This window comes from Beauveria bassiana (genome assembly GCF_000280675.1).
Source record: "Beauveria bassiana ARSEF 2860 unplaced genomic scaffold BBA_S00050, whole genome shotgun sequence".
NCBI lineage: Eukaryota > Fungi > Ascomycota > Sordariomycetes > Hypocreales > Cordycipitaceae > Beauveria > Beauveria bassiana.
Genome location: NW_007930885.1, coordinates 37,736 through 65,518, shown reverse-complemented (window position 1 = coordinate 65,518; position 27,783 = coordinate 37,736). Strand labels below are relative to the sequence as shown.

Genomic DNA, 27,783 nt, shown 5'->3' with positions numbered 1-27,783 from the left:
GCACAAAAAGAGAATGCTCATCCGTCCTGGGTCAAGTCTTACTCGTCATCGGCAGCCTCAGACTTTCTCTTCTTCTTCTTCTTCTTCTTCTCGCCGTCGTCCTTGGGAGTAGCGTCGTCGTCGTGCTTGCGCTTCTTGTCCTTCTTGTCCTTTTTATCCTTCTTCTCTTTCTTGTCCTTCTTGTCCTTCTTCTCCTTCTTGGGAGTGACGCCAGCATCGGCCATCTCCTCATCCTCGTCCTGATCGATAATGGTGGCCATGACAGATTTCTAGACCATGGTTAGCAAAGAAGCAGCAGTTACGAGAGAAGGGAAATATTCATACCATGACGTCGGCGTTCTTGTTGGGACGCTTTCCAGAGGCGTAAAACTCTAAGCGATCCTCGACCTGCTGGCGGAGAGCCTCACCCCAGCGGGTGGAGGGGTTTTCGGTGAAGCTGTCGATACGGGTGGCGATACTGCACTTGTTGGCAAGGTATCTGGAGATGCGACCCTTGTTGCGCACACCGGCCTTGCCAATGAAGCTGCTGTGGTAGATCAAGCCATACTTGGGAGTGTTGCTCTTGGTCTTGAGGGCGCGGAAGAGGGCCTTCTCGGCACCGAGAATCTGCAGGGTGGAGGCGGGGTATTTAGACAGGTTTGTGAGCGAACCGGCATGAGAGATGAGACGGGCAGCAACAGGAGTGCCAATGAGGGCCTGCAGGTTGGGAGCGACCTGGTTCATCTTGCTCTCGAGGTAGCCGCCGGTGGTCTTTCGGTTGTTGGCCTGTTTGACAACAGCAGTGGCGAGCTGAGTGATGATTTCGAGATCGGCAGGCATAATATCAAAGCCCATGGAGACCTTGGCGGCGTCAATGATGGCCTGCGCCTTTTCGCCGTCTTCCTCGAGGTATTGGGCAAGCTCGTCGCGCTTGTCGTCGGTCAGGGTCTTCTTGTCGCCAATGGCGAGGACGAGCTTGGCATAAGTCAAGTTGTCAGAGACAATCTTGATCAGCTCCGGGAAGTGCCAGCCGTACCATTCGCGGACACGCATGAAGAACTGGTTCACGCCCTTGTCCTGGAAATCGAGGGTGGCACTGGCCTGGATAATGTGGTTGTCGTTCTTGGTGACGCTGAACTTGACCTTGGCACGGGAGTAAGCGTGACCCATACCAAGACCAGCCTTTTCGATGTCGCCAGTCTTGAGATCGCTCAGGAGTTTGTCGGCGTGCAGGCGGATGCCGCGAATAACGTCGGAGACAACCTCAGAGGTATCGGCGGTCTCACAATCGAGGCCAGAGAACTCGGCCTTGATGGCACCAGCAAGATTCTTCTCGGAGACACCGAGGGTGACCTTGCTCTTCTTGCCGCTCTTGGGAAGGTTGAGCTCGAGGACTGATTTGAGGTACTCGGAGCAGATACCCTCGGAGATGAGGTTGATGTTCTCGAGAGCTTCGACATGGCCACTGCCGGAAATGTATTAGCCGAAATGATTCACTTGACCAAGAATTGGCGAAGAAGAGCCCGCCAGGAAGTTGCTTTTACCGGAAAGGACTGAAGTTGACCAGCTTGATCATCTTGCCAAACTTTGACAAGTCATTGACGGCGGCCTGGGTCTCCTTCAACTTCAAGCCCACGGCGTCTGACTGACGCACCACCTGAAAGAGGGCATAGCCCACCGGGGACTCGTATAAAGCGTAGTCAATGTGCGACATCTTGATGCGTCCCTGTTTGCGCCGCAATTGAGTCGAAAACAGACGTCTTGACTGTAGTTTTGGTGTACTGGGAAATTCGCTGGACAATTTTTTAGCAATTTTTCTGCAGAGGAAAATTTCTGGAGCTTGAACCTGAACCAATAAGCTGCGGTTAACCGTTGAAGTGGGGAAGAATCACGTGGAGATAGCCAAGCATATCGGGCCCACCTTCGTGCTCTCTTTGAAGTCACTCTCACTATTTATCAGCTTCACAACTATCTTGGCAAACTTTTATTTATTCCATTTGCCAACTTTCGGCAGAAGCTTTTTCTACCAGGGTTCACCGCGTCAAAGAAGATGCTTGTTGTGGTAAAGTGGTCAAAATTCATGAGCGCATGGTTCTATCGAGCAACCACCTCGCATGGCACACATTTTTAGTTGTCGGGCAATCCGTTTCTCAAGTTATCATACTTGGTCTCAGGATACTTGAGGCAGTTTTCCTGCTTTTTCAGTGCTTCTGTGCCCCCGAGCTCGCCAACGACAGTACTGATAAGCGAGTTGTCACCTGTCTTGTCAGCACTGCTTTCCCACCACATACCACCACCTAGTCCGCGCTCTTTGATGAAGCCGGCTTTGATCCTTGCTAGTTCCGGAGTGTCGTACGTGACGAGAGTACGCGCAGCAGGATTCTGGCAGTAAGTGGCACATGAATCGTCGTCCTTGTGCTCCTCTGCACCTTCCAAGGGCAGCTTCTTGTAGTCGTACACGCCCTGCTCCCAAGTACCCTGTCCCACACCTTGGAAAGGCTGGCCCATGCCATCACAGTTTTCAAATGCACGACCATACAACGGCATTCCAAGGACTAGCTTATCAGGAGCAACACCGTTTTGAGTATAGTAATCGACAGCTGCGACGGTAGAAAATGGCGTGGAAGCAGGTGTGTCCTTGCAGGGATACAGGTTGGCTTGGTGACCACTGGTCTTGTCCCAAGAACCGGCGTAGTCATATGCCATCAGGTTCCAAAAATCCAAGTATGCATCCATACCCTTGATGTCGAGCTTCTGATAGTTGTCAGGCCCTGCTGGACAGGCCACCGAGAGCTCAAAGTGGTAATTGTCAGCAGCTCTTGCAGAGTACTCGTCTAGTTGCTTGCGGACCTCGGCGAGAAGCTCAACGAAGTGGCCTGCCTCTTCCGGAGTCTTGGGATACTCCCAGTCGATATCGATACCATCAAAACCAAGGTTCTTGACCAGCTCGACACAGGATTTGGCGAATGTGTCGCGGCCCTCGGGCCTGCTAGCTGGAGCGGGGAAGTTGGAGCTATATGTCCAGCCACCAATGGAGAGCAGCACCTTGAAGTTCCGGTTGTGTTTCTTCAGGATATTGAGTTGCTTGAGGCAGCCATACACGTTGGTGCCGGTATCGTTCCATGAATCACCTTCCCAATGGATGTCGGTGTCCGCCCAGCTATCGGTCATGAAGCTGTTGGTACAGGGTCAGTAATAGTAGCGGGGCTATACAGCTTCGACTAGAAGACGAACACTTCACCACTTTCACTGCGAACATTCGCAAAAGAGTACAAGACATGGGTAAGGTTTTTAGCCGGGAGATCCTGCGGCAAATGCTTGCGCGCATAGATGGCCCTGCATCATCCTGGTGGTTAGCATCAAAACGCACTGCGCCATGGCCTTTTCTGGGCTTCTTGAAAACCATACCAGTTGACGTAATAGGCTACGGTTCGATAACTCATATTGTTGGGTGTACTTGAAGGTAAAAACAGGTTGAAAGAAAAACAAAGCGAGATGATGAGGATCGTGACGGAAATAAAATGGACGCAGGCCATGAGCAGGTGTAATGAGGCAGTGCCTGCAGGTGCAGCCTGTGTGGCGGGGTCGTCTGTTTAGGTAGGTGTCTGCGGTGTGCGCGTGCCAGGTGTCACGCGGAGCAGTCACTTTCTATGACACCAAGATAACATGCTTGTACAGCCACGACGGCTGGTGCAACGTTCAGTTTCCATCTACAACGCTTTCAACATGTAATTTTTCTCGGATATTTTCAACGGGATTTTTCCATGTGCAGCCTCACCATCTTCCGAACCTTTCGGCGCTGGACATTGAATAAAGAGACTTGCTACTGCCGTAATTTCTGAGATGCACGAAACTTCATATCTCTTAGCAATAAGTTCAAGATAGGTGGAAACTGTCTCAGCTTATCACGGGCATGACCGTTTTCAATTGTATAGGATGATCATGAGGCAAGTGAAACAGCTGCCTGATGCATAGTTTGTCTATCTAGATAACATGACATGTATAACATGACATGTTGGAGCTAGTGAAGCGCGCCGCCTTTGCATCACTATGGCCTCCTCATCGATACACGTAGTGTGGCGGCCAAGTTAAGCTCTCTGATCTTAGCAATCTACATAAATCAATTGAAGCTGTTCTGGACTGACGGTTGAAAGAATCGGGTGTTGCCTTGGTGCCTCTGCAAATAAATATGACATCTCAGCCCGCATCACTGCCCATGTCGCGCTGGCGACACAGTCGGCTGTCTCCTTTTAAAGCCCGGAATCCGAGCCGACGAAGGTGGCAGAATTGTGACAAACGCAATGCTACGGACTTGGCGTTAGAAGAGAGAATTTATCAACATTTTCGAAGAAAATGGCCATTGATCAGCGGCAACGTCGTTGCAAACCAGGCCCAATCAACACAGGCTTTGAGAATCAGTGTAAAGACTAAAGATGTTTTTTGAAAAATGCTAATAATATTAAGAAAATAAGTAACAACGCTTGCAGCATATTAACCACAGCACGAAGCCTAAAAGACAAAAATAAAATCCTCATTCTCCAAATCAGTAAGGTCTGCAAAAGCGTTACTGTTTGGAGTTTCCTCCTCGTAATCGGATTGCTGCCCTTCCGGATAGTCTAGACTAGAACCGAGCTCGCCATTGTGCAGACGTGCATCTCTCTCCCAGTTTTCCTGTATCGTACTCATGCGGGCGACCTCGCCAGCCGTCTCGAGGCTGGAGTCAAAGACGACTGCCTTTTTACCCAAGGCAACGCGTCGCTTTGCGTGCCTTTTATTCAACATTTTCAGGTATGCCGAAGTCAGGAAGACGAGCAGAATTACCACGCTAAAAAGAGCAATATTAGTCGTAAGACCTCGACTGTAGGACGGTGCCTCTTCCGGCGTGAAGAGGAGCGGGCCGACGATGTTGCCTGCTGAAGAGCCGATAAACACGAGTGCAGATGTGGACTTTCGCTTCGTATCTCCAGCGGTGTTTTGCGCAGACCACGAATATATTAGTGGTGCTGGACATCATTAGCATGGGGAGAAGAGCGCGCTAGAGAGACAGGGGGAGTTTGGCATACTGATACCGGTAAACGTAGAGAGACAAAAATAGCCGGCAAGCAAGATGGCGCGGTGGGCATCATCGTGTGGGAAGCTCAGCATAATGCCGAAGCCGATAATGGGCGGAACGCAGAGCATAATGATTATGAGACCTTTGACCTTCCACTTCATTGACACGTATGCACTGACAGAGACGGCTATGACGTGAGAAATTCCCACGGGCACGTTGAAGAGCATCGTGTCAAAAGGATCAGATACAAAGGAATGGATGATGAGCGGACCGAAAGTAGAAATGCCGTTTGAGGGGACTGAGATGCAAAAGATCATGGCCACCCACAGCCATGTCTTTACATCTTGCAGCGCTTCGAAGAAATGGGCCTTTCGCCATTCTCGAGACATGATTCCCATTTGGTTACCTCTCAATCGCTCAATTGCGATTAATTTATCGTCATCATTCAGAAATTTTGCCTCAGTAGGCGAATCAGGCATTGAAACGAACATGGCGACAGCCACGGCAACAGTGACGAGACCAAATGTAAGAAAGATAATCTAGCAAGAAGAGTCAACCCTGAGACAGGCGCGAAATGTCAAAGTCACAAACCTGATAGGGCCGCAAGCTGGAGGTGATGCTGGCGAGCCCGTAAGTAGCAAGACTGCCAAACTGGAATACGTTAAATCAAGTTTAGACATTTGATGCCAAGTTCAACATACTACCCAAGTCAGACCATTCATGCAGTACCAAGATCCGATCCTCATTGTCTGTTCTCTGCATAATGTCAGCTTGCCTGCCCACTGGAACGTCAATAACCAGTGACTTACCTTCTTCGCCACCACATCTGAGTAATGGCCACGAAGCTAGGGCCGACGGAAGCTTCAAATGCGCCCAAGAAGAATCTGGCAGCCATGAGCTGCGGAAACGTGCTTGCCCACGTCGTTGCAGTCAGGGTCAGTCCCCAGCCCAGCACCATGGCGCTGGTAAACTTGCCAATGGGTAGCTTCACCAGCGCCAGCGCTATGGGAAGCTGCATGACGAGCTGCGCTAGAAACACAATGCTCCCCAGCCACGAAAACTCATTGCCCACCAGATTTGTGTCTTCAATCAGGCCAAAAATGGATGCATACGAGAGGGTCGCCTTGTCGAGCGCTTGCAGAAAGTAAACAGAGAGCATCAACGGGAGGAGCGCCCAGTCGATGCGCCGCAGGACCCTCGCATCATCCTTTGGTGAGACGTGGACTCGTTCATTGGGCGAGCGCCCGAGTTTGATGAGCAGCAGAGCAGCCGCATCGCGACAGCCTTCGGGGACAGACCTGTCGTCTATTGAAGTGCCTGCTTCGCTGGGCGCGAGGCCACTGCGGAGCAGCGGCTGCTCAACGTCGTCGGGCGGCGGTGGCGGCGGTGGAGGGCGCACGGCAGTTGAGAAAAAGGAGCGAACCGGCTCCCAAAGCTTCATTATTCTCAGTCAGTTCACCCGAGTTATTCGCATGGCAGGTGTATGCTTCATCTGTGTTGTTGGTATGGGAGGTGGCAAGGGAAGCTAAATGGCCCCGGGGAAATGACGTACTGGAGGCGGTGACCACTGATCAACATCACCGAGTCAGTATTAGCGGTGCGCCTGCCTGCCTACCTACTTGTTGATGGGTAGGTAGGCGCTCGTGTCACCCTGGTGCGTATTACAAATATCTTTCTGGTGAAACTGTTGGGATTTTTTGTGAGATGCAAACAAAAGAAAATACGCAACATACATGACTTTCAGGCGATACTGTATTGAGCTGGGCGTGCCCGGCATGAACTCGAATTGATTGACTGCAAACTGTCCGGTAGCGGCACCGGCGTGCACTTACATACTGCAGGTAGAATATGACTGAAATGTTTCAATCAAGGGCCCGTCCCGGCCATCAGCGGAGAACCAGTTGAGCGCTATTTCCGGTTCAAATCACCTTTTGCGTCTCGGTCCCCTCATCAATCATTATTGCAGCAGGTTGAAAAGCGCCACTATAGCTCATCCGTTCAGTTCATGCACGAATATTAGCCGTGATGGGCAAATTGAAAGAGAGAAAGTAAGCAGAAAGCCAACCCGCATACAGAAACCCGCAATATGTCTGGTCACTGCGATAATGTAGACGACGGTGTGGTGGGTGTTGATCGGATTGATGCACCATGTGCAGGTGGTTATTGCTTTGTACATCCCTCTCCTACTACCTCATGTACACCACTCTCCTACTACCCTCACGTACATCACCCTCCTACTACCCTCAATATATGGCTAACCATCCTTATTCAAGAGAATGGGTAATATTACTTTCTCTGATAAGGCCTCCTTGATATCATTGTCTTCAAGCCCGACGCTGCTCAGAAGACTGAGGCATGTCGCGGGGCCAACCGCTTGCAGCTGCCCTGGTGGGGGGATACAGACACATTTTTATATAAGCGGATAATGTAAGAGAAATAGTCAAGTTACGAGCGAGAATATTTTTTTACCACTTTTAGAAGAGACGTCGCGAGTTGATGCTTCCTCTTATCTGACGTCTTTCAACACACCATACCAGGCATTATATGGTCTTGCCGTACGTGCGTGGTCACATAGTCCAGTATTCAATAAAGTGACTTTTTAGAAACACTCTGTGCAGTGTATCAAGGTGCAGCCGATTTCGGAAAGTAGGTCTAGCAGCATCGACAAAAGGTGCTTCCAGACCGTTCTTGGGTGAAACATGTTCCTGATGCGGGCCAAGCACCGGCCTTTCACGGCCCGAGTTGACCAAATGAAATACCATGGTGTAGATGATATATTGGATTCCAAATGAAGTCTTTGGTGGCTTAAGGCAGGTGATGTGTTACCTCCGGATAGCGATCCGACCAGAACGGGACCTCGCCCGGGACGCCAATAAACGGCAGCCAGTGTGGTCGTTTAAAGCATGAGGTGAAAGGCATACGTTGAATTGACTATATGAAAGTCGATTGTACGACATAGACGATAGTTTTTCTCCTAGAAATTAATGAGCACGTTTGTTCCTGTCCCGTTTACTGCTGTCATTAACCATGTCGAAAGCATCGCGACTCTGCCTTTCATCTGCCCGGCAGGCGCTCAGCAAGCAAAAATCCACTGCGAATAAGAGATGCTTCCGGCGTGGTCCGCCAGATAACTATACTCCGTTAACAATAGCTGAGCCGATGAGAAATGCCCATGGTTCAGCATCGGGTCTTTCCGCGTTGCCTAATGCAGCGCTGTTGCGCTCCCTTTTCATCAATGGTATATCCTCGCGGCCATGGGCACTCTCGCCCGCCATCTCGCTCCTGGTCAAATCCTGCCAACCTAAACCTGCATTTCTCTTTAATATTGCGAAAAAACCCTGTTTTGGCATGGCTTCTCAAGGAAACAGTGTATAAGCAGTTTTGCGCTGGCGAGGCACCAAGCGAAATCAAGTCGACCATGGGCGCCATGAAAGACATGGGCTTCAAAGGGACTATTCTCACATATGCAAAAGAGACAGTGTTTGATCACAAGAACAAAGAGGAGTTTGGTCTTGGGATGAACATGATCCCTACCAACGGCGCTTCTAGCACCGAATGCCCATACATCACATCGTGGAAGCAGGGAACTCTGGACACTGTCAAACTCTTGGGCGAACAAGACCAACTGGCAGTAAAGTGAGCTTACAAATGTCAATTGCGCTTTTATATTACTGACCAGATCTTCTTGGTCTACAGAATTACAGGAGCCGGGCCACGTGTTACATGTGCGCTCGCAGACAACTCCCAACCACCGCAGCAATTTCTTGACGCTGTGGATGAAATAGTGCGAGACTGCAAAGCGCGGGGCGCCAAGATTCTGATTGACGCCGAGTCGCAGCGTTTTCAAGCTGGAATAATGCGCATCGGTCTCGACTTGATGCGAAAGTACAACAGAGATGGCTATGCCGTGGTCTACAACACTTACCAGGCCTATCTCAAGAGCACGCCAACCTCACTAACTTGCCACTTGGCGTCAGCGCTAGACGATAGCTTTACGCTGGGCCTCAAAGTTGTCCGAGGTGCCTACTTGGCTACAGACGAGCGCAGTCTCATACACGATACAAAAGAGGAGACGGACGAGGCCTATGACAGCATTGCTGCAGGAGCTTTGCAGCAACAGCTTCTCGGGTTCGGAGGTGATGAAGACGGTCGCCCGTTCCCGTCAGTCAACCTTTTGCTGGCAACACATAACAAACACAGTGCAGACAAGGCACAGAAACTATACCGCCAGAGAAAAAAGCAGCGACTGCCTACAGTACCAGTCAGTTTTGCACAGCTTCATGGCATGTCTGACCAAGTCAGTTTTGGATTGCTTGCTCTGAATAAGTCGGACGACGCCGGGATAAGTGTATACAAGTGCTCTACATGGGGAAAAATGGCTGAATGCATAGGATATCTTTCGAGGCGTGTGCTGGAAAATCGAGATGCCGCGTCTCGCACGACTGATGAATACAAGACTTTGAAGACTGAGCTATGGCGACGGTTGAGGATGGGTGCTCGGCTCTGGGAGTGCTTATAGTATCGAATTTGACTCTGTCACATTTTTCTACCAAAAAAAAAAAAAATTTACGACGAAACCTTCCGCAATACTCGTCTCTAACAGTTCTACGTACAAGTTATGCCAGCCCGTGCATCTCGCGGTCTGGTCCGTTTCTCCACATCGGGAGCGTTGCCGATGAGCAAGATGCTGTACAAAAAGCGAGTAACACAGCAAAGGTGATAGTTTCGACATTCCCTGAAACTTCACCATTTTATTAAAATTGAGCACTTTGAACCAGAAATTATATCTCTACAAGAATGACTCCCTACGAAACACAGACGTTGTGTATTTTTGGATGTGGTAAGTGCGGGGAGGTTAGAGCGGATGGCGCCGCCGTTACTGACAGTGACAGGAAACTTGGGAAGAGCCATTTTGACCAAACTGGTCACTTGGAATGAGTCTCCGTTTTCCAAGATATTTGCCGTTGTCCGAACAGAAGCATCGAAAAGGAAGCTAAACGAAGCTTTTGGCAAGCAACTAAGCGTGCTATTGGCCAACGAAGGCGTGGCAGCAGTCCGAGAATCGGACGTTGTCATGTTGGCCGTAGATCCAGCCGACGTAGCCGCGGTACTGCAAAAGCCTGGATTTCGAAAGGCATTGGGTGAGAAACTACTGATAAGCATTGCTGCCGGCTGGCCCAGTACCCGAATCGAGGATGTCCTGTATGGGAAAACCGCCAGCGGCCAAGGACATGCACACATCCTGCGCGCACTGCCCAACATTGCCGCGTCCGTTGGCCAGTCATTCACAGCCCTGGCAGTTCCGGCAGAATGCTCGATACCAGAGCAGCGCATTGCCCTCGCAGAACGCATCTTTGCCCGCGTGGGCCAGACGGCCCGGGTGCCGCCGTCTCTGATGGAGGCGACCACGGCCGTCGCAGGCTCGACGCCCGCCATGTTTGCCGTGCTGTGCGACGCGCTGATTGACGCCTCTGTGGCTGTCGGCATGCCCCGTCAGATGGCCGAGGCGATGGTGGTACAGTCGATGAGGGACAGCGCGGAGCTGCTGCTGCAGAACGGCGGCATGTCGTGCGCGACGCTGCGAGATGCCGGCACCAGCCCGGAGGGGTGCACAATGGCCGCCATCATGGTTATGGAGGAGCGCGGAGTTCGCGGCGCTGTTGGTCGCGCTCTGAGGGAAGCGGTGACGGCGGCGCGGCGGATGGACAGTGTCCAGCATGTCAATGATACCTGGCGTTGATGAATGGGTCTTAAAGTGTTAAGGTGCCGTCGGCAGTGGTGGACGTATCGTCGCAGGGCATGGCTTTAGTAGCAGCTAGTTTTTTTTTTTTTTTCGTAAAATGAACAAGGAAATTTTTTAATAGATACTCTGATGGCTGCCTTTTGCCGACAATGTCTTTTTCCATCGCAATAATTGCCGGTGCGGTACTAACTGACAAGGCAACTGGATCAGGGCTCCGCCTGGACTGTGGTTCGGCACTCTTTTACGGTGCACCATTACACGTGCCACTTTTGTAAAGTTACTCTTCGTCACTAAAGCACTTAAAATTCGTGATTAGGTAAATTACAAAGTGTGATATATACTATATTACACCATGTTATACAGTACTACTTTCTATTCCTTGCTTTCTACTGTCATCTTCAGTAAACCCCCAGCCATTTACACACAGCACTTGCACCATAAAGGTTTGAATTATAAGTTTTGGTGTGGGAATGGATACTATGCGTCATAGCTGATTGTTGAATAGCAGCGAAGAGAAAGACCTAATCTAGAAGCTACTAACCTATGCTTGTACACGATATAGTATCGCCACTGCAAAGCATTCTTGTCGGGCGCATTAAGGCCCGAACAAGACCATCAGAGTACTAGACCGTGCTTAGCAGTTCTCGCTATAGACACAGACGCAGGTTCTGTTTAAATCTAGTTAGTTGCTATAGTTTTCAAATGCTGCCTGTTGCACTTACGCCCAGCCACTCCCGCCACAGCTGCCGCCGGTAGGCTTGATAGTTCTGCCGTTGCTGCATTTCTTGACGACGTCCTAGACACTTACGTTAGCATTGGTGTGGAGACTTGCCTGCATAACTTACGTTGCGGCACTATAATGTAGTTAGTTAGCAGTAGTTCATTAAGAGAGTTTGGTGGTTGGTGTCACATACGTGGAATGAGCATTGAGACGTGCTCCAAGGGCACCCGTAGCCACGGGCGTTGATTTCATTGCGGGCAATGAGCTCAACGCCATCTCTGACGGCGAGTACGGGCTCAGCATCATCGACAGGGGCAGCCATGGCAATGGCGCTGAGAGAAGCAATGGCAAAGAGACTAGTAAAGGCCTTCATGATGAAGAGAAAAGCGAAAAGAGATTGAGTTGAGTAAGATTTGTAGGAATATGAATCGGAATTGTTGATAGAACTAAAGTCAATAGCTGTGGGAAGGATCCCTCGTTTTTATACTTTTCTTCCTAACTATCAACTGAAAGAGGCTGAATTAAGACGGCTCATCGTAATCGAGCCGTATTACTCGGTATTGAATGCTAAGCATAATCACCCCGAACATTCTCCCGCTTGCTGAAAAGAACATAGTCGTATGCATTAAGCTGCGCCCGACGGTCATAAGACATTACATGCGGCTGATCGGCCGGGGTTCAGATCTCTTCCCCGTTTGAGGCGTCAGCCCTAAGTAACGGTCAGCCTCTCAGACAACCTTTACGGTCAGCCCCAGCCTTATACATGGGTAAGGTTTAACCATACCCCGTTTTCAGCGCCAACATTATTAACGGTAATTAGCAAGCGGACCGATTGTTCCCAGCGTATCGCGTATCATAGCCCAGCGCCTCTAGGTACCTAGGTATCGCGAGAGATACTCAGCCGTCCTCCTTAGGTTGGCTGCTAAGGCAGTAGGCTGATTTCACGGATAATATGTTCAATCCTAGTAAGGATCAGCTCTTAATCCACTGTGATACATTCCAGCCCATGCCTTGGCTTTCGGCTCCTTGCTGGAACACTTTGGCAAACGGGCGGCGGTCTGTCACTGGCGTAGGCACAGGCATGGTGGTACCTATTTTAGTGGCTGTGCGCACGCTAAATAGCCTGTGAGGTCCGGTACCTCAACTTTCCTCTTTACGCGCAGCATAATGCCAGTACCTGGTCCCCGGCCCGCTGTCCGCGCCGGGCGGCGACCTTTCTCGCCCAACCTGGCGACGAAAACCGTGACACTTGGCCTGCACAATGACACTTAGCCTGCAACAATGGCAACCAACGTCAAATCTACTGCTCCGCGCGTACCTCCACTAGGTGTTTGGGCGCCAGCGGTGACATTCTACCAGAAAAACTCGGAGGACCTGGACCTCCAAGCGCAGGCCCTCTTCTTCTCCCATCTTGCGCGGTCTGGACTTGCCGGTCTGGTGGTCATGGGCACCAACTCGGAAGCCTTTCTCCTCACGAGAGAAGAGCGCGCCAGCCTGATCAGGGCAGCGCGAGAAGCAGCCGGACCAGACTTCCCCATCATGGCTGGCGTGGGATCGCACTCTACCAAGCAGGCACTCGAGCTGGCCCGAGATGCCGCCGACGCGGGGGCCGACTACCTCTTGGTGCTGCCGCCGGCCTACTTTGGCAAGGCCACCACCATGGCGACGGTGAAGCGCTTCTTTGCCGAATTCGCGGCCGCCGCTCCGCTCCCTGTTGTCATTTACAATTTTCCGGGCGTCTGCAACGGGGTAGACGTGGACTCGGAAACAATCTCGGCCATTGTGCGCGAAAGCGCATCGCGGCGGGCCGATGGCGTGTCCAACGTCGTGGGCGTCAAGCTGACGTGCGGCTCCGTCGGCAAAATCACGCGTCTGGCTGCTGTGCACCCGCCAGACACTTTTGCCGTCTTTGGCGGCCAGTCCGACTTTCTCATTGGCGGCCTGGCGGCCGGCAGCGCGGGATGCATCGCCGCGTTTGGCAACGTCTTTCCCAAGCTCACCGCCGAGGTGTACCGGCTGTACGTGCAAGGACGCACGGAAGAGGCAATGAAGCTGCAGAGAGTCGCGGCCCTGGCCGAGTCCCCGTGTAAAAGCGGCATCGCCGCTGTCAAGTATGCGGCGGCTTGCTACGCTGCCGAGATGGCGGGCATTGATGAGGCTCAGGTCAAGCTGCGGCCAAGACATCCATATGAGGAACTCGGCGAGGCGGCTAGAGGCCCGTTGCGCAGTGCAATGGAAGAAGCTGCGGGCATAGAACGCAAACTGTAAATACATCATATCATGGTTCATCTAAATACGACCATTTTGCTTCATAATTCTCGATAAAGAGGTGAAAAAAAAAAAAAAAAAAAAAAGAAAAGAAAAGATTCGCATTTCTACCATCACCGATAGACAAGAGCATCTGCTAGCTTCGCAGTCCACTCTAACCGATATAATTCGTCAAAGATCCGGTATTTTGTACATTTTCACTAGTTGTTGATAGGTACTTGTTGCCTATGAAAGCTGAAATCGGCACGTATTGTGCATCTCGGGAACGCATCCGTAGCGTCGGCTACCCTCCCGACTTGGCGACGTCATCAAGCCTTATGGACAGTAAAGACTATCCTCTAATCTGCGGGGAATCCATGTACCCCGCATCTACCCTGGCCATAATGGGAATAATTCGCCGATCAAATGCACTGGTTAATCAGCCATCTCTGTTGGGCTGTGCAAAGGGGGTGTTGCTCTTGACGTAAGCGAATGACTGAATATATGGTGGGCTGCTGCAGATCACGACACGGATTTGTTTGCTTGTAAATTTTGTGCATCCTTTGAATCAGTCCATCTCCGCCTTTTTAGAAATTTGGCGACAAAAAAAAAAAAAAAAAACCATTCACAATGTCTTCTTTTAAAGAGGCAAGTATAAGTGCAGACACGGAGAAAGGAACCGCAACCAAGACAGCGAGCGAGAACAGTAGTCTCCGGGCTGGTATAGTAGAGCACCGAGAGAATGACAACAACAACGACAACAACAACAACAGCGAAGCCGCTACAGAAAAGCACTCGAATCTCAAGCGGAACCTGGGAAACCGCCAAATCCAACTAATCGCCATTGGCGGCTCTATTGGCACAGCAACCTTTGTGACCATCGGCGCCGGCCTCGCGCAAGCCGGACCGGCAGGCCTCTTGCTCGCCTACCTCGTGCAGTGCTGCTTCGTGGCCCTCGCCAACAACAGCATGGCCGAGATGGCCGTCTTGATGCCCGTCAGCAGCGCCTTTATCCGCATGGCCGGCCACTGGGTCGATCCTGCGCTGGGCTTCCTGGCCGGCTGGAACTTTTTCTTTTACGAGGCCGTCAACATTCCGTTTGAGATTTCCGCCATTACCGTCGTTTTGGGATTCTGGCGCGACGACATTCCTCCAGCAGCAGTGGTTGCAGTTTGTATAGTACTGTATTTGTGTGTCGCCCCCCCCCCCTTTTATGATCTAATCAACCCTGCAGGATATGTATCTGCATTTTTACATTACTTTTCTTGGACTGACCTGTGAAACTATAGCACTGTCAATGTTTTTGCCGTTCAATGGTTTGGCGAGAGCGAATTTTGGCTGGCGACTGGCAAGATATTCCTCACCGTTATTCTCTTTTGCTTCACCTTCATCACCATGGTCGGTGGCAATCCTCAGCACGACGCATACGGCTTTCGCTACTGGAGAAGCCCTGGCCCTTTTGCAGAGTACCTGGCCACAGGGAATCTGGGCCGCTTTCAAGGCTTCCTGTCCGCGTTATGGAGCGCCGTCTTTACCATTGTCGGCCCCGAGTACGTTTCCATGCTCGCAGGCGAAGCCATCTTGCCACGACGAAATTTAAAAAGTGCCTTTCGCGCCACGTATGGCCGCTTGATATTCTTCTTTCTGCTCAGCGCTATATGCGTGAGCATCGTCATCCCGTACAACGACCCGGCTCTGGTGGATGCGCTCAGCTCTGGTAAAGGCTCCGCCGCCACGGCATCGCCGTACGTGATTGCAATGGAGAATATGGGGATCCATGTACTGCCTCACATTACAACTGCTCTCCTTATCACGAGCATCTTCTCGGCAGGCAATGCATACACTTACTATGCTAGTAGGAGTTTGTATGGCCTTGCGCTCGAGGGGCAAGCCCCGGCTTTGCTAGCAACGTGCACAGCCTCTGGAGTCCCCATTTGTTGCCTACTTGTTACCATGATTTTCCCTTGCTTGGCGTTTCTCAACGTGTCCAGCAGCACAGCAGACGTCTTGACCTGGCTCATCAACTTGGTCACCAGCTCCGGCATCATCAACTACACCATAATCAGCGTCACTTATCTGTTCTTCTACCGTGCAACCCGCTTTCAAGGCCTCGATAGAAAACAACTTCCATATTACGGATACGGTCAGCCATATGCAACGATTGCTGCCCTTTTATATTTCCTCGCAGTCCTCGGTGCCAATGGCTATGCCATCTTTCTACCCGGAAATTGGGACGTCAAGGGCCTATTTACTCACTACACCATGATATTCCTGAGCCCAGTGCTGTACCTAGGCTGGAAAATTATTCACAAAACTCGAATAATAACCGCCGACCAAGCGGATCTTGTCTGGGAAAGCACTGCCATTGACGAGTACGAACAATCTTATGAAGGGGAGATCTCTCGCGGCTCTTGGTGGGAGATTCTAAATATATTTCGTTGCAGGGGTCTTAGAAACAGAGTATCCTAAAAATGAAGTATCACATAGCAGGAAACAATAGATTTCTTCAAGTGTCTAGCATCACGCTCCGTCTCGGCTATTTATTTGGTCGCACTTGTATCTGTTGGGTGGAAATGACCGCCTTCTTGGTAGGTGACTTTTTCAGTTATTGCTTGGATATGTGAAGCAAGTGAGAGGGGCAAACTCTTCTTTCACAGTCCTGGGGCTGGTGAATCTTCTAAGCACATCTGAGCTGCCGGCCTTGTCATTTGTTCCACTAGATCTGGCGCCACCAAAAGATTGTTGGCCAATAAGAGCAGCGGTTGTCTTGCAATCTATATAAATTTAGCAGATGATTCTTTCCACATAAAGTAATAAAGTTGAAGTCAAACTTACTAATATAAAAATTGCCGGCTGCGTAGCGAAGAGCATCTTCTGCTTGTCGAATTGCGGATCGACTCTTGGCAAAGACGGCTCCTGTCAGCGCAAGACCCCCGCCATTTCTGTCTATACTCTCCAGAATACAAGACCACTCAGAGTCTTCATAGACATAAACTGCCAAAACAGGTCCAAAGATCTCCTGATTCATAAGATTGTGGTCTGGAGACGAGACCCGATACACAGTTGGATGGACATAATAGCCCACAGATCCGTCATATGTACCTCCAGCAACCAATTCTACTGAAGAATCGTTTTTGCTGGCGTCAATAATGGAATTGATCTTGTTGAATGAATCCTTGTGAATGACAGGACCCATGAAAGCACCCAGGTCACCATCAGGGCTCCCCATGGTGATGGCGGCCACGCCCGCTTTGAGCTGAGAGAAGAACTCGTCGGCGCGAGATTGAGGTATGTAGACCCTTGAAGTAGCGCTACACTTTTGTCCCTGATATTCGAATGCGCCACGGATTGTATGGTTGACGGCACTGGATATATCGGCGCTCGGGTGGAGGAGATGGAAATTCTTGCCGCTCGTCTCGCCAATAACACGCGGAAACTCGCGATACGTCTTGTTGCCGATGCCCTCGCCAATGCGTGCATAGATTTTCCTAAACACATCTGACGAGCCAATAAAGTTGAGACCCGCAAAGTCGCGGTGCGATAAGACTGCCTCGGTGACTTTGGCGGCATCCCCAGGCACAAACTGAATGACGCCGGGAGGCAGGCCGGCCTCGAGCAAGATTTGGTAAACCAGCATGCTGGCGTAGACGTTGTACTGTGACGGCTTCCAGAGCACCACGTTGCCCATCAGCGCCGGCGCAGAAACTAGGCTACCACCCAGCGCAGTAAAGTTGAATGGAGAAACCGCGTATACAAAGCCTTCCAAAGGACGATACTCGACCCGTCTGCGAATTCGTCAATAAAATGTGTCACTACCAGCACCCGTTGAAGACTCACGTCCACATGCCGTCCGAACCACGTTGGGGTTGGCGACTCATAATCTCTGCAGCGTAGTTGCAGTGAAGACGGAAAAAGTCGGCCAGCTCGGCTGCCGCATCAATTTCCGCCTGCCAGACATTCTTGCCCTGACCGAGCATCGTCGCTGCAACAAGCTGGTGGCGGTACTTTCCCGCGACCAGCTCCGCAGCTTTGAGAAACACGGATGCCCGGTCGACAAAAGGCGTATCCTCCCATTCTTTCTTGACTGCTAGCATCGAGCTGATGGCATGCTCGACTTGCTTGCGCGACGCAAGGGGGTAGTTGGTAAAGACGGTGCCGTGCTCACCGGGGAGTACCTGGTCAAGAGACTCGGATGTGCTTTGTACTTGGCCTTCGCAAATGACATGGCTTCGCAGAGGGAGCGCAGCCCGCAGCCTCTGCAGCTCTTGTTGTACTTTTTGGCGCTCAAGTGATCCTTTGCGATACTCGAACTACATGATGGTGTTAACGTGCGAGGAATGGATGTGAAATGGCCCCGTCGCTTACGTTGGGCTCATTCCTCTCATCAGGTAGCCGAAACGGCATGGTTGATCTCATTCGCGCTTGAGATTTGAGCGATACGGCCGCAGAGGCTCTTGATGAAAGCATAACCCGCCGAGGGCCTGCAGTAGCCCGCATCTGTGACCAGGCGCACGACAGTGCCATTTCGTATTTTTTTTTTCAGGATATTGACTTGTATTGAAAGAATTCTCGTAGTCTCCTTACGCATCTACTGTGCTTTAAATATTGACATTGAGCCATGCACGCGTTGGTTATGCGCAATGGGCATTTGGTGCATGCGTAGTCGGCAACTACCCATCCCGGGGACGGGCCCGAGTGGGTCGGGTACCATACCGGCTTATACACACTCGTCCGGAAGGGCTTGCGAGAGATGTAGGCCAGGTGACAAGAGACAGGCCTGATCATGTAAAAGCTCCAAGTATTGCTATGATGGCAAGGTATCATCAATTTTAGAAGCATTCAAGCCATGGAGCAACCCTCAGCATACAGTATTGCCCAAGCTCTTGCTGGCGACGTAGCTGCTGCGTCCTTGTCGGCGGCACTTGTTGCGCCATTTGTGGCCGCGATTGACAGGTACACAAATATGCATGACATTTCTACCCATTTCACAGTTTCTGGCTTACGCAAAAATAACAACAGATCGGTAACTGAAAAAGCTGTTTCCCAGAAACCTATACTCGTAACGCTCAGAAAGCAAGCGAATGAATGGGCGCGACATCCACGCCGGCTATTCAGCAGCCCCGTCCACATTGTGTGGCTCCTCTACGCAGCGACTTATACTGCGGCGAATACGAGCGAAACAGTGATGAAAAGGTTCGGTGCCAGCTGGCCGGTAGAATCATTCAAAGTAGCAGCAACGCTATTAGTCAATGTACCCTCGGGAATATGGAAGGACGTCCGCTTTGCACACATCTTTGGCGTTGCCACTAACAAGACAGCACTTGCTTCACGCCCGCCAGTGGTTAGAGCACGCCGGCTGCCGACGCAGGCGGCGGTCGTGTTTCTGGTTCGAGATGGCCTCACTATATTCGGTGGCTTTTGTTTACCCGATCTACTCACAGGTGCCATCGCTGGCCAGCATCGCTCGCTGAGCACCACTACGCAAATCGTTCTTGCGCAATTGATGGCGCCGCCATTAGTGCAGATTGTGGCCACGCCCATTCACTTGCACGGCGTTGGGCTTTGTGCGGGAACAGGAAACATTCGGCAGCAGCCTTTCAACGCAGGAGCAATCCTGGCGGCCACGGTGGCGCGTTGCCTGAGGATGATTCCTGCATATGGTGTAGGATGTCTGGCTAATACTGAGTTTAGACGTGTCTTTGAAAGTGTACGTTGGGGTGCAAAGGAGAATATTTCGCGGCTTGCTTGAGGATGTGAGTGAGACTTTGGTGGTGTAGCCTCACAGTAGCACACCACTTTCTTTACAGTTGATAACTAGTCGACATTTGCACTGTTCATTCAATACACAACGGCGCACCAAAAAGATTACATCATCGTCAGTAAATTAGTTATGCAATAATAGCTAGCTAGAGCAATTCAAGGTCAATAATCACGTCGAACATACTGTCGAGTATCTCTGCAGTAGTTTGCCGCGCTCGGCACCGAGCCCGGCGCCCGGATACCCGCCCGATGATCGCATCCGATACCGCAGACCCCAGGCTTCGTTATTCGCTCGGGTAGGTATTTTTATCCAACGTTGGGGACACGAAGAACGAACCTCCTTTTAAGTCTCTCTATTTGCATTATCGATTTAGTGATTCAAGGCAACACAGTAACACGGTCGTTCAACAATATTAATATGCCAGACCAAAGAAACAAAACCATATTCATTATTGGTGGTGGAGCGTTTGGGTTATCGACCGCCCTTTACCTGGCAGAGGCGGGCTATCAAGATGTGACCGTCCTTGAACGGGATCTCCAGATTCCGCCTCGATATTCAGCAGCCAACGACCTGAACAAGATTGTGCGAGCCGAGTACGAAGATTCATTTTATACTGAATTGACGCTGGTACCATCTTTCTTCTGCATTTCCATCGATACGACGATATGTTTTGTGCAAAAGACACCCGCTAACGCTGCCAACAGAAAGCCATTGATGCGTGGAAGACGCCACTCTTTGCGCCGCATTTCCACCAAACCGGATTCTTGCACTGTGTATCCCCCGCGGCTTCCACCAAGGCAGTACAGACTCTAGAGCGATTCAGACAAGCTGCTATGAGTAGCGAGCACTTACGGCCCCATGTCGTCCCGATTGAAAATGGAGAGTGTGCGAGAGCTGCGGTAGCGAGCCTGCGGGACTGCCTCATGCCTGGATGGAGGGGCTACTTCAACCGCTACGACGGATATGCCCACTCGGCCGACGCTCTTGCGTGCGTGTACAAGAAGATAAGAGAGTTGGGCGTCAAGGTACTGCTTGGCCCTGACGGCCATGTTGAAGAAATAGTCTATCGCACAGTGAAGGGCACGCGAGTCGCTACTGGGGTGCGTACCGCCAGCACCGAGCACCTTCCCGCAGAACTTGTCATTGTGGCCGCTGGAGCGTACGCTTCTACCTTGGTCCCAAGAATTGGTCGCCAAATTGTAGCCAAGTCCTGGTCCATTGCCCATGTTCAGCTCACAGAGACCGAAGCCGCCGCTTTGGCAGGCATTCCCGTCACCTATGCGAGAGACTTCGGCTTTCTCTTTGAGCCTGACCGAAAGACAAAGCTGTTGAAGCTTTGCCCCATGGGCGGCGGCTACATTAACACAAATCCAACCACGGGTGTATCCGTGCCGCCTACGAATCTCGGCTGCAGCAATTTTATGCCTCCCGAGGATGAGCGCAAGGTGCGGCAGCTACTGGCAGACGTGTTTCCAGCTCTTGCCAATCGACCATTGGTGAAGAAGCAGCTCTGCTGGTTTGCGGACAGTAGTGATTCCGATTTTGTCATTGATTACGTGCCGGACACGTCGTCTTCGGTCATGATTCTGTCAGGAGACTCTGGGCATGGGTTCAAGATGTTTCCCATTTTTGGATCTTGGGTACTCGACCTTTTGGAATCAGACTCGCAGACGCAAACCATCGGACGCTGGAAGTGGAAGTCAGAGAGCGGTGGCGCTGGTGGAAAGGATGACATTAGCTGGCGGGTAGGTGATGTGAGGGAATTTGAAGAAGTCGCACCGATTAAAGAAAGACTATAGCCTGCACATATTCCGCACATCTCTCAGAAGCATAGCCAAAACAAGTTTAGTATAATTTATTGCTGTTTCAACATTTGCATTATTGTTCAGAAAACGCGGTCAATAACCTCTTCCGAGATCCAATCATTCTGGTCCCGGTTGATTGAGTTTACCATGTCCATAATTTGCGCCGTTGAGAACCCTGCATTGAGGAACTCATCTGTGAAATCACCTCCGGATATAGGCGTGCGCAGGCCGTGATCAATCCGAGTTGGCACGAGGCCACTGGGAGTCTCACACGAATAGCCTGTGATGATAGTGTCTGCTGGCCCAGCTGGTGGTGGCCCGGCGGCTTCAGCTTCCACAAACTGCTGAGCAAGTTGCTGTAGCTGCCGAAGCTCGGCCTGCTCAGCCTGCGCTATCAAGTTTCCGCTGGTGGAAAAAAGATCAAAAGCAGCAAAGGCTTTCTGTAGCCCGCTTGCAAACCCATTGGCTGGCTCGGGGAGCACGACGGATGCGACAATGATGTTTGTCGCCGACGTGTGAAGCGCCTCCAAGTCAAAAGGTAGGAATGTCTCTGCGAATATTAAAAAAAAAAAAAGTAAGAAATTTCGTTTCCACAAGACCAGTACGGCTCTCACCTAAAAGGTCTTGCTCGTCCAAAGCGGTAATTATGGTGATAATCTGCAGTGATGACTCGAGGCACATTGAGAGCATGTTCCTAGCTGTTTCCGATGATGCTAACAATTCTGAACAGCCAGCTGATGAATCGAGGCGTATCTTGTAAAAGCAGAATAACAAGGGCCGAGTAGCGAGAATTATACACTGGCACAGGAATGTCAGTTCCAACTAGGCCTCTACCACGAGCGACGGCTCAAGCTATACCTGGTGATAAAGAAGATGTAAATGGGCCGATAGCCGCGAAATGCAGCTGGTAGAGTCATCGATTGACAATGGAAATTGAGATTGCAACTTGTCAGTTAGCTCCGCAATCCCTGTGAGAGATGTTTTAGTTTGCAGCAAAAAGTCGCGCTGCAGTCGTCCATCAGCAGCATATACGGCTGTGATGATGCCAGCCAGCCATGTCAGCACAGGATCCCTTTATATGCTACACATTACAGCACAGCAACTTACTTCTATCTATCCCCACAATAAATTGTGACAGCTTGATACGCATCAAGAATGCTGCTGTACGAAATGCATCACCATCAAAAGTGGGCAGCGCCGAGCGCGCATGTTCGTCGCTGAGAGCTGGGGGAAGACCCATCAAGGATGTCATCTCCTTGTCGAGTACATAGACAGTCCACCATATGCGACGCCATCTTTGAACCAGAGACTCATCCAAATGGCGCGGTGGCGTGTCTGTATGCATGCCCTGACTCAAGGCTAATCGCAACGCCTGGCCAATCTGTACAAAGTCAGGACAGGCAACCGGGCCCCCCTTCCCGTACAATGAGGGCACTCACGTGGTTATAAGCCGAGCTCCGATGATCAATACTCTGAAAGTACAGAGATGTACAGCACAAAATCTCGATTGCTTCCTCCGGCTCTCTCCACAGCGTAATCGGCTCAGGCAAGAGACTCATGGCCGCGCAGAAGAAATCCGCACCTGGTGGTCGGCGCCCGCGGCTCGTCTTGGTAACAAGAGCCTTTCCGAACGCGAGAACGAGCAGAAAGTGAATGTACCAAAGACCGGTCCTGGCTACACTGGGCCTGGGCTCGGCATAAAATTGGCACAGTTTCCGCATGAATTCTTCTTGGTCGAATAAGTGAAAGACTTGGCCGCAGTGAAACTTTACCATATTGACCAAGTGTATAGCGTAGTCAACGGTGGGCACTGCGGGCGTATTCTTTGCAGTCGAGGTACCGTCCTCTGCGCTTAGCTCATAAGTTTCGGCGTCGAAGCGAAGAGTATTCGAGGACGTCGTGAGACTGCAGTCTGCATATTGCTGGGTGAGGTTGAGCAATCTTCGAGTAAATGACCAGTTGGATGATGTGCCAAGATAGACTAAAGTGTCCAAGCGTGAGCAAAACAAATTGACTCATGATACAGGGTATACAGTTTTGCGCTTACATGTCCTGCCTGAATCTGACGTGACAAAGACTGCATCTGTGGACATGGGATTGGTGAGAGATGCGACTGAAAGAGATGTTGAGTTACGCATAGACGTCCATTGTGTCTCATCTTCTGATGTAGAGTGTGATTGAATCAGTTGATTGCCATTCACTTGATCAGAAATCTGATGGTCGGTTTCTGGCGGGCTGGGATGTCCCGAGTTGTTCGGTACGGTGCCATTACGGAATCGCTCTTGGCCATTAACAACACCTCCTTCAAGACCGATTGCAGCATCAAGCGGTTGATCTTCACTCACTCTACCTGACGTGGAAGTGGTCTCTTGGACCGAATTTCCTTGCAGCGCAGCAATCTTTTCTTCAAGTGAGGCAAGATATCTTTTACATTTTTTTTTTAGCGTCCATCGATAGACTGCCAAAGATGACGTACCTACCCGCGAGTGACTAGTATCTTTTGATCGTGGTCATTAAGTGACAAGACAGCTTACGCCGAGTGCAAGCATCACAAGGCCTTTGGCCTGTGCATTTGACTTTTTGGCGCCGACATCGAGTGCAGCTGAAGACGGGGTTAGAAATGAACTCGCAGGTTGCCGTGCACGCGAGGGTGCATACGCATTGGACGATCTCTTTACCACGCGATGCTGATTTGCTGACGTCGGACTCTTGTCCGGCGGATTCGAGGGCATTTCGAGAAGAGAAAGATGCAAACAAAGGGCTGAACTCGTTTCAAGATAAGCTGCGGGATGAATGCCGGTTGTCAACATAGTGGTTGGTGGCCTAGCGCATCTCCCCGCACTTGATCAAAGCCCAGTGGTAAGCCTTGTCCGATCGCGGACAGGAGATGCTGCAGGCCAAAGAAAGGCTGTTGAGAAGATGGCTGAAAGTTGATTTACAACCAGCAATTATTGATTTTACAAGTGAGCCAACTTAACAAGTACGAGAAGAGCCTCTGGTAAGATCTGTACACCGGCTGACGGGAAAGTACTATTGTACTCGGAAAATTTGGCAGTAACGTGGTCCCGAGGGGGGCTAAAAAGGCATGAGACGAAGTAATTGACCCAAAAACTTGATTATATGGATTAAAGATAGACAGAAGCATCCTAGCAATGTGTAGTTGTAATAAAAGGGCTCAGCTGACACTCGCCCAGAGCCAAATTATAACTAGGCAGCACGAATACATACAAGACAGTTCGCATATCTACAGGATAGAGACGTGCAAGTTTCGAGTAGAGCTTATTACGGAATTTTTCGTGCATGACTACTTGCAAGTATATCACGTCGTTGGGGTACGTTGCAAATTAATGACACCTTTGCTAGCCTCAAGGAAGCAAAGAATGCCTCAACGCTTTTATCGAGAATGACGAATGCCGCTTTTGATAGCCAACTGCTTTTACTAGGAGTAAAATTCCATACTAATATCGTTTACATGATGTCCAGGTAGCTCTCACCCACGTTGGGCATATCATGTCCCCGGTGCACTGAACATCTTCATGAAGCCATTTATCGAGCATCACTTGCTGACAATGCTCAGTATGATGCCACTGCATCATGTAAGTGTCAATGGGCGTTTTCTCCAACAGTGCCTTGTGCATTCTCTTCCACATGTACTTTTTGGCAATGTCAGCAGAGGCCGGCTACGACCGAAGAGAAATGCACACTAACCGCACAATGAATGTCGTGGTACTTTCTTTGAGTGAAGAGCTTGGGATGATCACCACGAAAGACCACTTCGAGAGGCACCTGCGAGTCGGGTCGCAGTTTCGGCTCCGTGTGCCAGGTGAATTCAGTTCGGTTCATGAACTCGTGAATCATCTTCTCGTCGTAGCACTCGGGGCGAACCCAAACCCAGCCCATGGGGTCGAATACGCATCCTTTTGCACGAGCCTGTTCAACTGTATTATCCGAGCCACAGTCTCCAAAGTCTCGTTGCGATCGTGATGCGATGCCATGAACAGCTGCGGCCGTATACACAACGGAAACCGTGCATAAAACGACAACAACGCCAACAAGAAGCTGGATGTACCGTTTTGGTTTGTCAAATCGCAGGCCAGGAATGACTTCGCGGTGGTGCTCTAGAAGCGTTGTACTAGATTCGTCATCACTCCCCGTAAAGGGAGTGTCGTGAAATTCTTTGGCCGAGGACATTGTTTCTTTGTATGCAATTGGACTTTTTCGAATAATGCTACTATCTTGTTGGAAGAAGATGTTACAGAGAGAGAAGTGCAGAAGTGGTGCTTCACTTGTGTGATGTACCGAGTTATTCTACTTTGGCGCCGAGACGAACAGATAAGTTGCGGCAATCTCCGCACTAACTCCAAGGGTCTATATGATCGGAGTTCAATAAAGCTGAAGGATCATATCTGCTGAGCAAATGTTGCATATGCAGCGGTCAAGCTGACAGCTACAGCCTCGCCGGCCGGCTCTGAGAATCACGCCATCACAATGGGAGGAAGTCAGCTTTCAAGCTCGCAGAATGCCGGCTTGTTCAGCCGCCCCCGTGAATACGGTCTAGTACAGATTGAGACTTGACAACGCATAGTTTTTCGCGGTTTCATCATGCGCGGTGAGCAATAAAAAGAGCGCCTTAGTCTGCTACAGCCTGATTGCAACGCCACGATGAATCCTTCGGAACCTCGGCAACAATAGTGCAAGTTAGACCACCTACACATACATGTCATGCACTCCATAGTAGGTACAGAAAATCTATAATCACTCTTTTACTATTGTATCAATACACTCTTTTACTATAGTAGCTAGCTAGGTAGCGCGTACTGCGGCGTACTTCACACAAGTGGGTCGATGGACCCTCCAGAGCCTCTTTGCACGCAAAGACATGCATGGGAGCTGTTGGGCTTTGGCGTCTTTAGCAATAACATTGGTTAGAGTAAGATGTATACCAGTACTTGCCTACGTTGCCGTTCTAATAGGTGGCGTTGTGGTTTGATGCACAGCGACCATGCTGGACGGTGTCATCAAGTCAATAAACTAGCATCATTGCGATGCCACATCAACAATAATGGGTCCTCCAGCAGTAATATTCAGGGTTTTGAAGTTCTCTCGCCGCTTTTGAGTCCTGACAGGGTTTCCCTGGCTGGCATCGAGGTGATCAGAACTGATACTTTGCAGTTACGCGTCGGTTGCAAAATGTGTTGATGGGTACAGTGAGATATTAGTCTGAGGAGGAGCGGGTTCCAGAGTGTAGTACTGCTAGAAGTATACCCATTCACTTTGAAGTGCGTTTCGCGAAATCCTTGTCCCAAGGTTCGCAAGTTTTCCATTCAACATTGAGTCTGGCTATTCCGTGCCTGTAAAAACGACAATTTCTAAATTGCAGAAGAAGTTCAAGATGAAATACACGTCGCTTCCATTACATGACGAGCATGATGAGAAAATGCAACAAGCTAGCATTCGGAATTCGCATGCACGGGCTCATGTTGTCGCGCCATGGTTTCTTGCTGTGTTTTTTGCCTCTCTGTCTCTGTTTCTCGGAGTTCGCCTTGAGCAAGATTGGAGATTGAAAAGTACGCTCGGCACATTTGCTGATGGATATGCCACAGACTTTGGTTCGGAATACCTCCACCCATGTCCTCACGTCACTGACATTGTTCAGTCTCGGCTCGAAAGCATATTCAGGTCGCTCGACAACAGTTTACTGGATCCCCGGCCTTCGATGACAGTGGCAACATTTTTGTGCCCAACCCCAGTCAAACCAGATTTGTTGGCGATCCTGCGATATATCCGGAGATTGATCACAACTGGGATAACATCACTTGGGGTGCGTTTTGTGCCAGGTGTCAAGATGCATTTGTATATTGACGCGTAGATGGCAGGTCGCTATATTGTTATTACAAAGAAAGAAGCAATCGAAACTTGGGGAACCTCGATCGATCAGTACTGGGACAAGGATCGCGGTGGCTATGTCGCAGGGTGAGTTCTCAACCGTCGCAAAGCCTACTCGAAGGACGTGGCTATCTAATCTAGCCTTGATTTTAGAGTTGATTTATTTCACACTCTCCATTGTCTGGTAAGTCGCTCACTCATAAATCACAATAGCAATCTTAACCTTTTTCGTGATAGAATAGAATACGGAAAGCCCTCAATCCTTCGTACTACGGCTCACACGCCCATGGTCGCGGGGAGACAAACACAGAGGCAAACGCCCTGCTTCATCAAGATCACTGTATTGAGCAGCTGCGACAGTATATCATGTGCTCGGGGGATGTTACTCCGATACCAACCAAATTCTATCCATCTTTGGGGAGAAATTATGTTGCCTCGGATGTGCAACATACGTGTCGAAATTTCGAGGCTATCCACAGTTGGATGGTTAGTAGATATGAGCAAAATCCAATGTAGCAGTATTAGAAGATCATCAGGATGTGTGTCCAAGAGCAATCAGTTAAGTAGTAATTCTTCTTTTTTTTTTTT

At 50.3% G+C, this 27,783-nt stretch overlaps 11 protein-coding genes across 11 annotated transcripts; 5 read left to right on the top strand and 6 right to left on the bottom strand.

Moving 5' to 3' along the window:
• Nucleotides 1-38: 38 nt before the first annotated feature.
• On the bottom strand, nucleotides 39-1,693 carry BBA_09308 (NOSIC domain-containing protein; the record flags this gene model as incomplete). The annotated part of the gene is made up of 3 exons (XM_008604405.1): nucleotides 39-269; nucleotides 325-1,444; nucleotides 1,524-1,693. 3 exons carry the CDS (start codon nucleotides 1,691-1,693, stop codon nucleotides 39-41), a joined length of 1,521 nt encoding a protein of 506 aa, XP_008602627.1.
• A 413-nt stretch (nucleotides 1,694-2,106) lies between these two features.
• Nucleotides 2,107-3,422, bottom strand: BBA_09307 (acidic chitinase; the record flags this gene model as incomplete). The annotated part of the gene is made up of 2 exons (XM_008604404.1): nucleotides 2,107-3,154; nucleotides 3,388-3,422. The coding sequence occupies 2 exons, from the start codon at nucleotides 3,420-3,422 to the stop codon at nucleotides 2,107-2,109; spliced, it is 1,083 nt and encodes a 360-aa protein (XP_008602626.1).
• A 1,066-nt stretch (nucleotides 3,423-4,488) lies between these two features.
• On the bottom strand, nucleotides 4,489-6,473 carry BBA_09306 (major facilitator superfamily transporter; the record flags this gene model as incomplete). Its single annotated transcript, XM_008604403.1, has 5 exons — nucleotides 4,489-4,982; nucleotides 5,043-5,571; nucleotides 5,624-5,683; nucleotides 5,734-5,788; nucleotides 5,842-6,473. The coding sequence occupies 5 exons, from the start codon at nucleotides 6,471-6,473 to the stop codon at nucleotides 4,489-4,491; spliced, it is 1,770 nt and encodes a 589-aa protein (XP_008602625.1).
• Nucleotides 6,474-8,059: 1,586 nt separating this feature from the next.
• On the top strand, nucleotides 8,060-9,551 carry BBA_09305 (proline oxidase Put1; the record flags this gene model as incomplete). Its single annotated transcript, XM_008604402.1, has 3 exons — nucleotides 8,060-8,270; nucleotides 8,401-8,668; nucleotides 8,729-9,551. The coding sequence occupies 3 exons, from the start codon at nucleotides 8,060-8,062 to the stop codon at nucleotides 9,549-9,551; spliced, it is 1,302 nt and encodes a 433-aa protein (XP_008602624.1).
• Nucleotides 9,552-9,829: 278 nt separating this feature from the next.
• BBA_09304 (putative pyrroline-5-carboxylate reductase) lies at nucleotides 9,830-10,772 on the top strand (the record flags this gene model as incomplete). The annotated part of the gene is made up of 2 exons (XM_008604401.1): nucleotides 9,830-9,872; nucleotides 9,925-10,772. 2 exons carry the CDS (start codon nucleotides 9,830-9,832, stop codon nucleotides 10,770-10,772), a joined length of 891 nt encoding a protein of 296 aa, XP_008602623.1.
• A 637-nt stretch (nucleotides 10,773-11,409) lies between these two features.
• Nucleotides 11,410-11,869, bottom strand: BBA_09303 (uncharacterized protein; the record flags this gene model as incomplete). Its single annotated transcript, XM_008604400.1, has 4 exons — nucleotides 11,410-11,443; nucleotides 11,498-11,571; nucleotides 11,621-11,629; nucleotides 11,690-11,869. The coding sequence occupies 4 exons, from the start codon at nucleotides 11,867-11,869 to the stop codon at nucleotides 11,410-11,412; spliced, it is 297 nt and encodes a 98-aa protein (XP_008602622.1).
• Nucleotides 11,870-12,777: 908 nt separating this feature from the next.
• BBA_09302 (dihydrodipicolinate synthase) lies at nucleotides 12,778-13,764 on the top strand (the record flags this gene model as incomplete). The annotated part of the gene is made up of 1 exon (XM_008604399.1): nucleotides 12,778-13,764. The coding sequence occupies one exon, from the start codon at nucleotides 12,778-12,780 to the stop codon at nucleotides 13,762-13,764; it is 987 nt and encodes a 328-aa protein (XP_008602621.1).
• Nucleotides 13,765-14,373: 609 nt separating this feature from the next.
• BBA_09301 (amino acid transporter) lies at nucleotides 14,374-16,212 on the top strand (the record flags this gene model as incomplete). The annotated part of the gene is made up of 2 exons (XM_008604398.1): nucleotides 14,374-14,933; nucleotides 15,033-16,212. The coding sequence occupies 2 exons, from the start codon at nucleotides 14,374-14,376 to the stop codon at nucleotides 16,210-16,212; spliced, it is 1,740 nt and encodes a 579-aa protein (XP_008602620.1).
• Nucleotides 16,213-16,344: 132 nt separating this feature from the next.
• Nucleotides 16,345-18,267, bottom strand: BBA_09300 (delta-1-pyrroline-5-carboxylate dehydrogenase; the record flags this gene model as incomplete). The annotated part of the gene is made up of 4 exons (XM_008604397.1): nucleotides 16,345-16,517; nucleotides 16,579-17,528; nucleotides 17,581-18,053; nucleotides 18,109-18,267. The coding sequence occupies 4 exons, from the start codon at nucleotides 18,265-18,267 to the stop codon at nucleotides 16,345-16,347; spliced, it is 1,755 nt and encodes a 584-aa protein (XP_008602619.1).
• Nucleotides 18,268-19,921: 1,654 nt separating this feature from the next.
• On the top strand, nucleotides 19,922-21,303 carry BBA_09299 (sarcosine oxidase; the record flags this gene model as incomplete). The annotated part of the gene is made up of 2 exons (XM_008604396.1): nucleotides 19,922-20,131; nucleotides 20,209-21,303. The coding sequence occupies 2 exons, from the start codon at nucleotides 19,922-19,924 to the stop codon at nucleotides 21,301-21,303; spliced, it is 1,305 nt and encodes a 434-aa protein (XP_008602618.1).
• An 86-nt stretch (nucleotides 21,304-21,389) lies between these two features.
• BBA_09298 (Zn(II)2Cys6 transcription factor) lies at nucleotides 21,390-24,041 on the bottom strand (the record flags this gene model as incomplete). The annotated part of the gene is made up of 7 exons (XM_008604395.1): nucleotides 21,390-21,859; nucleotides 21,924-22,007; nucleotides 22,417-22,690; nucleotides 22,749-23,290; nucleotides 23,357-23,733; nucleotides 23,790-23,806; nucleotides 23,844-24,041. 7 exons carry the CDS (start codon nucleotides 24,039-24,041, stop codon nucleotides 21,390-21,392), a joined length of 1,962 nt encoding a protein of 653 aa, XP_008602617.1.
• Between the last annotated feature and the right edge of the window lie 3,742 nt (nucleotides 24,042-27,783).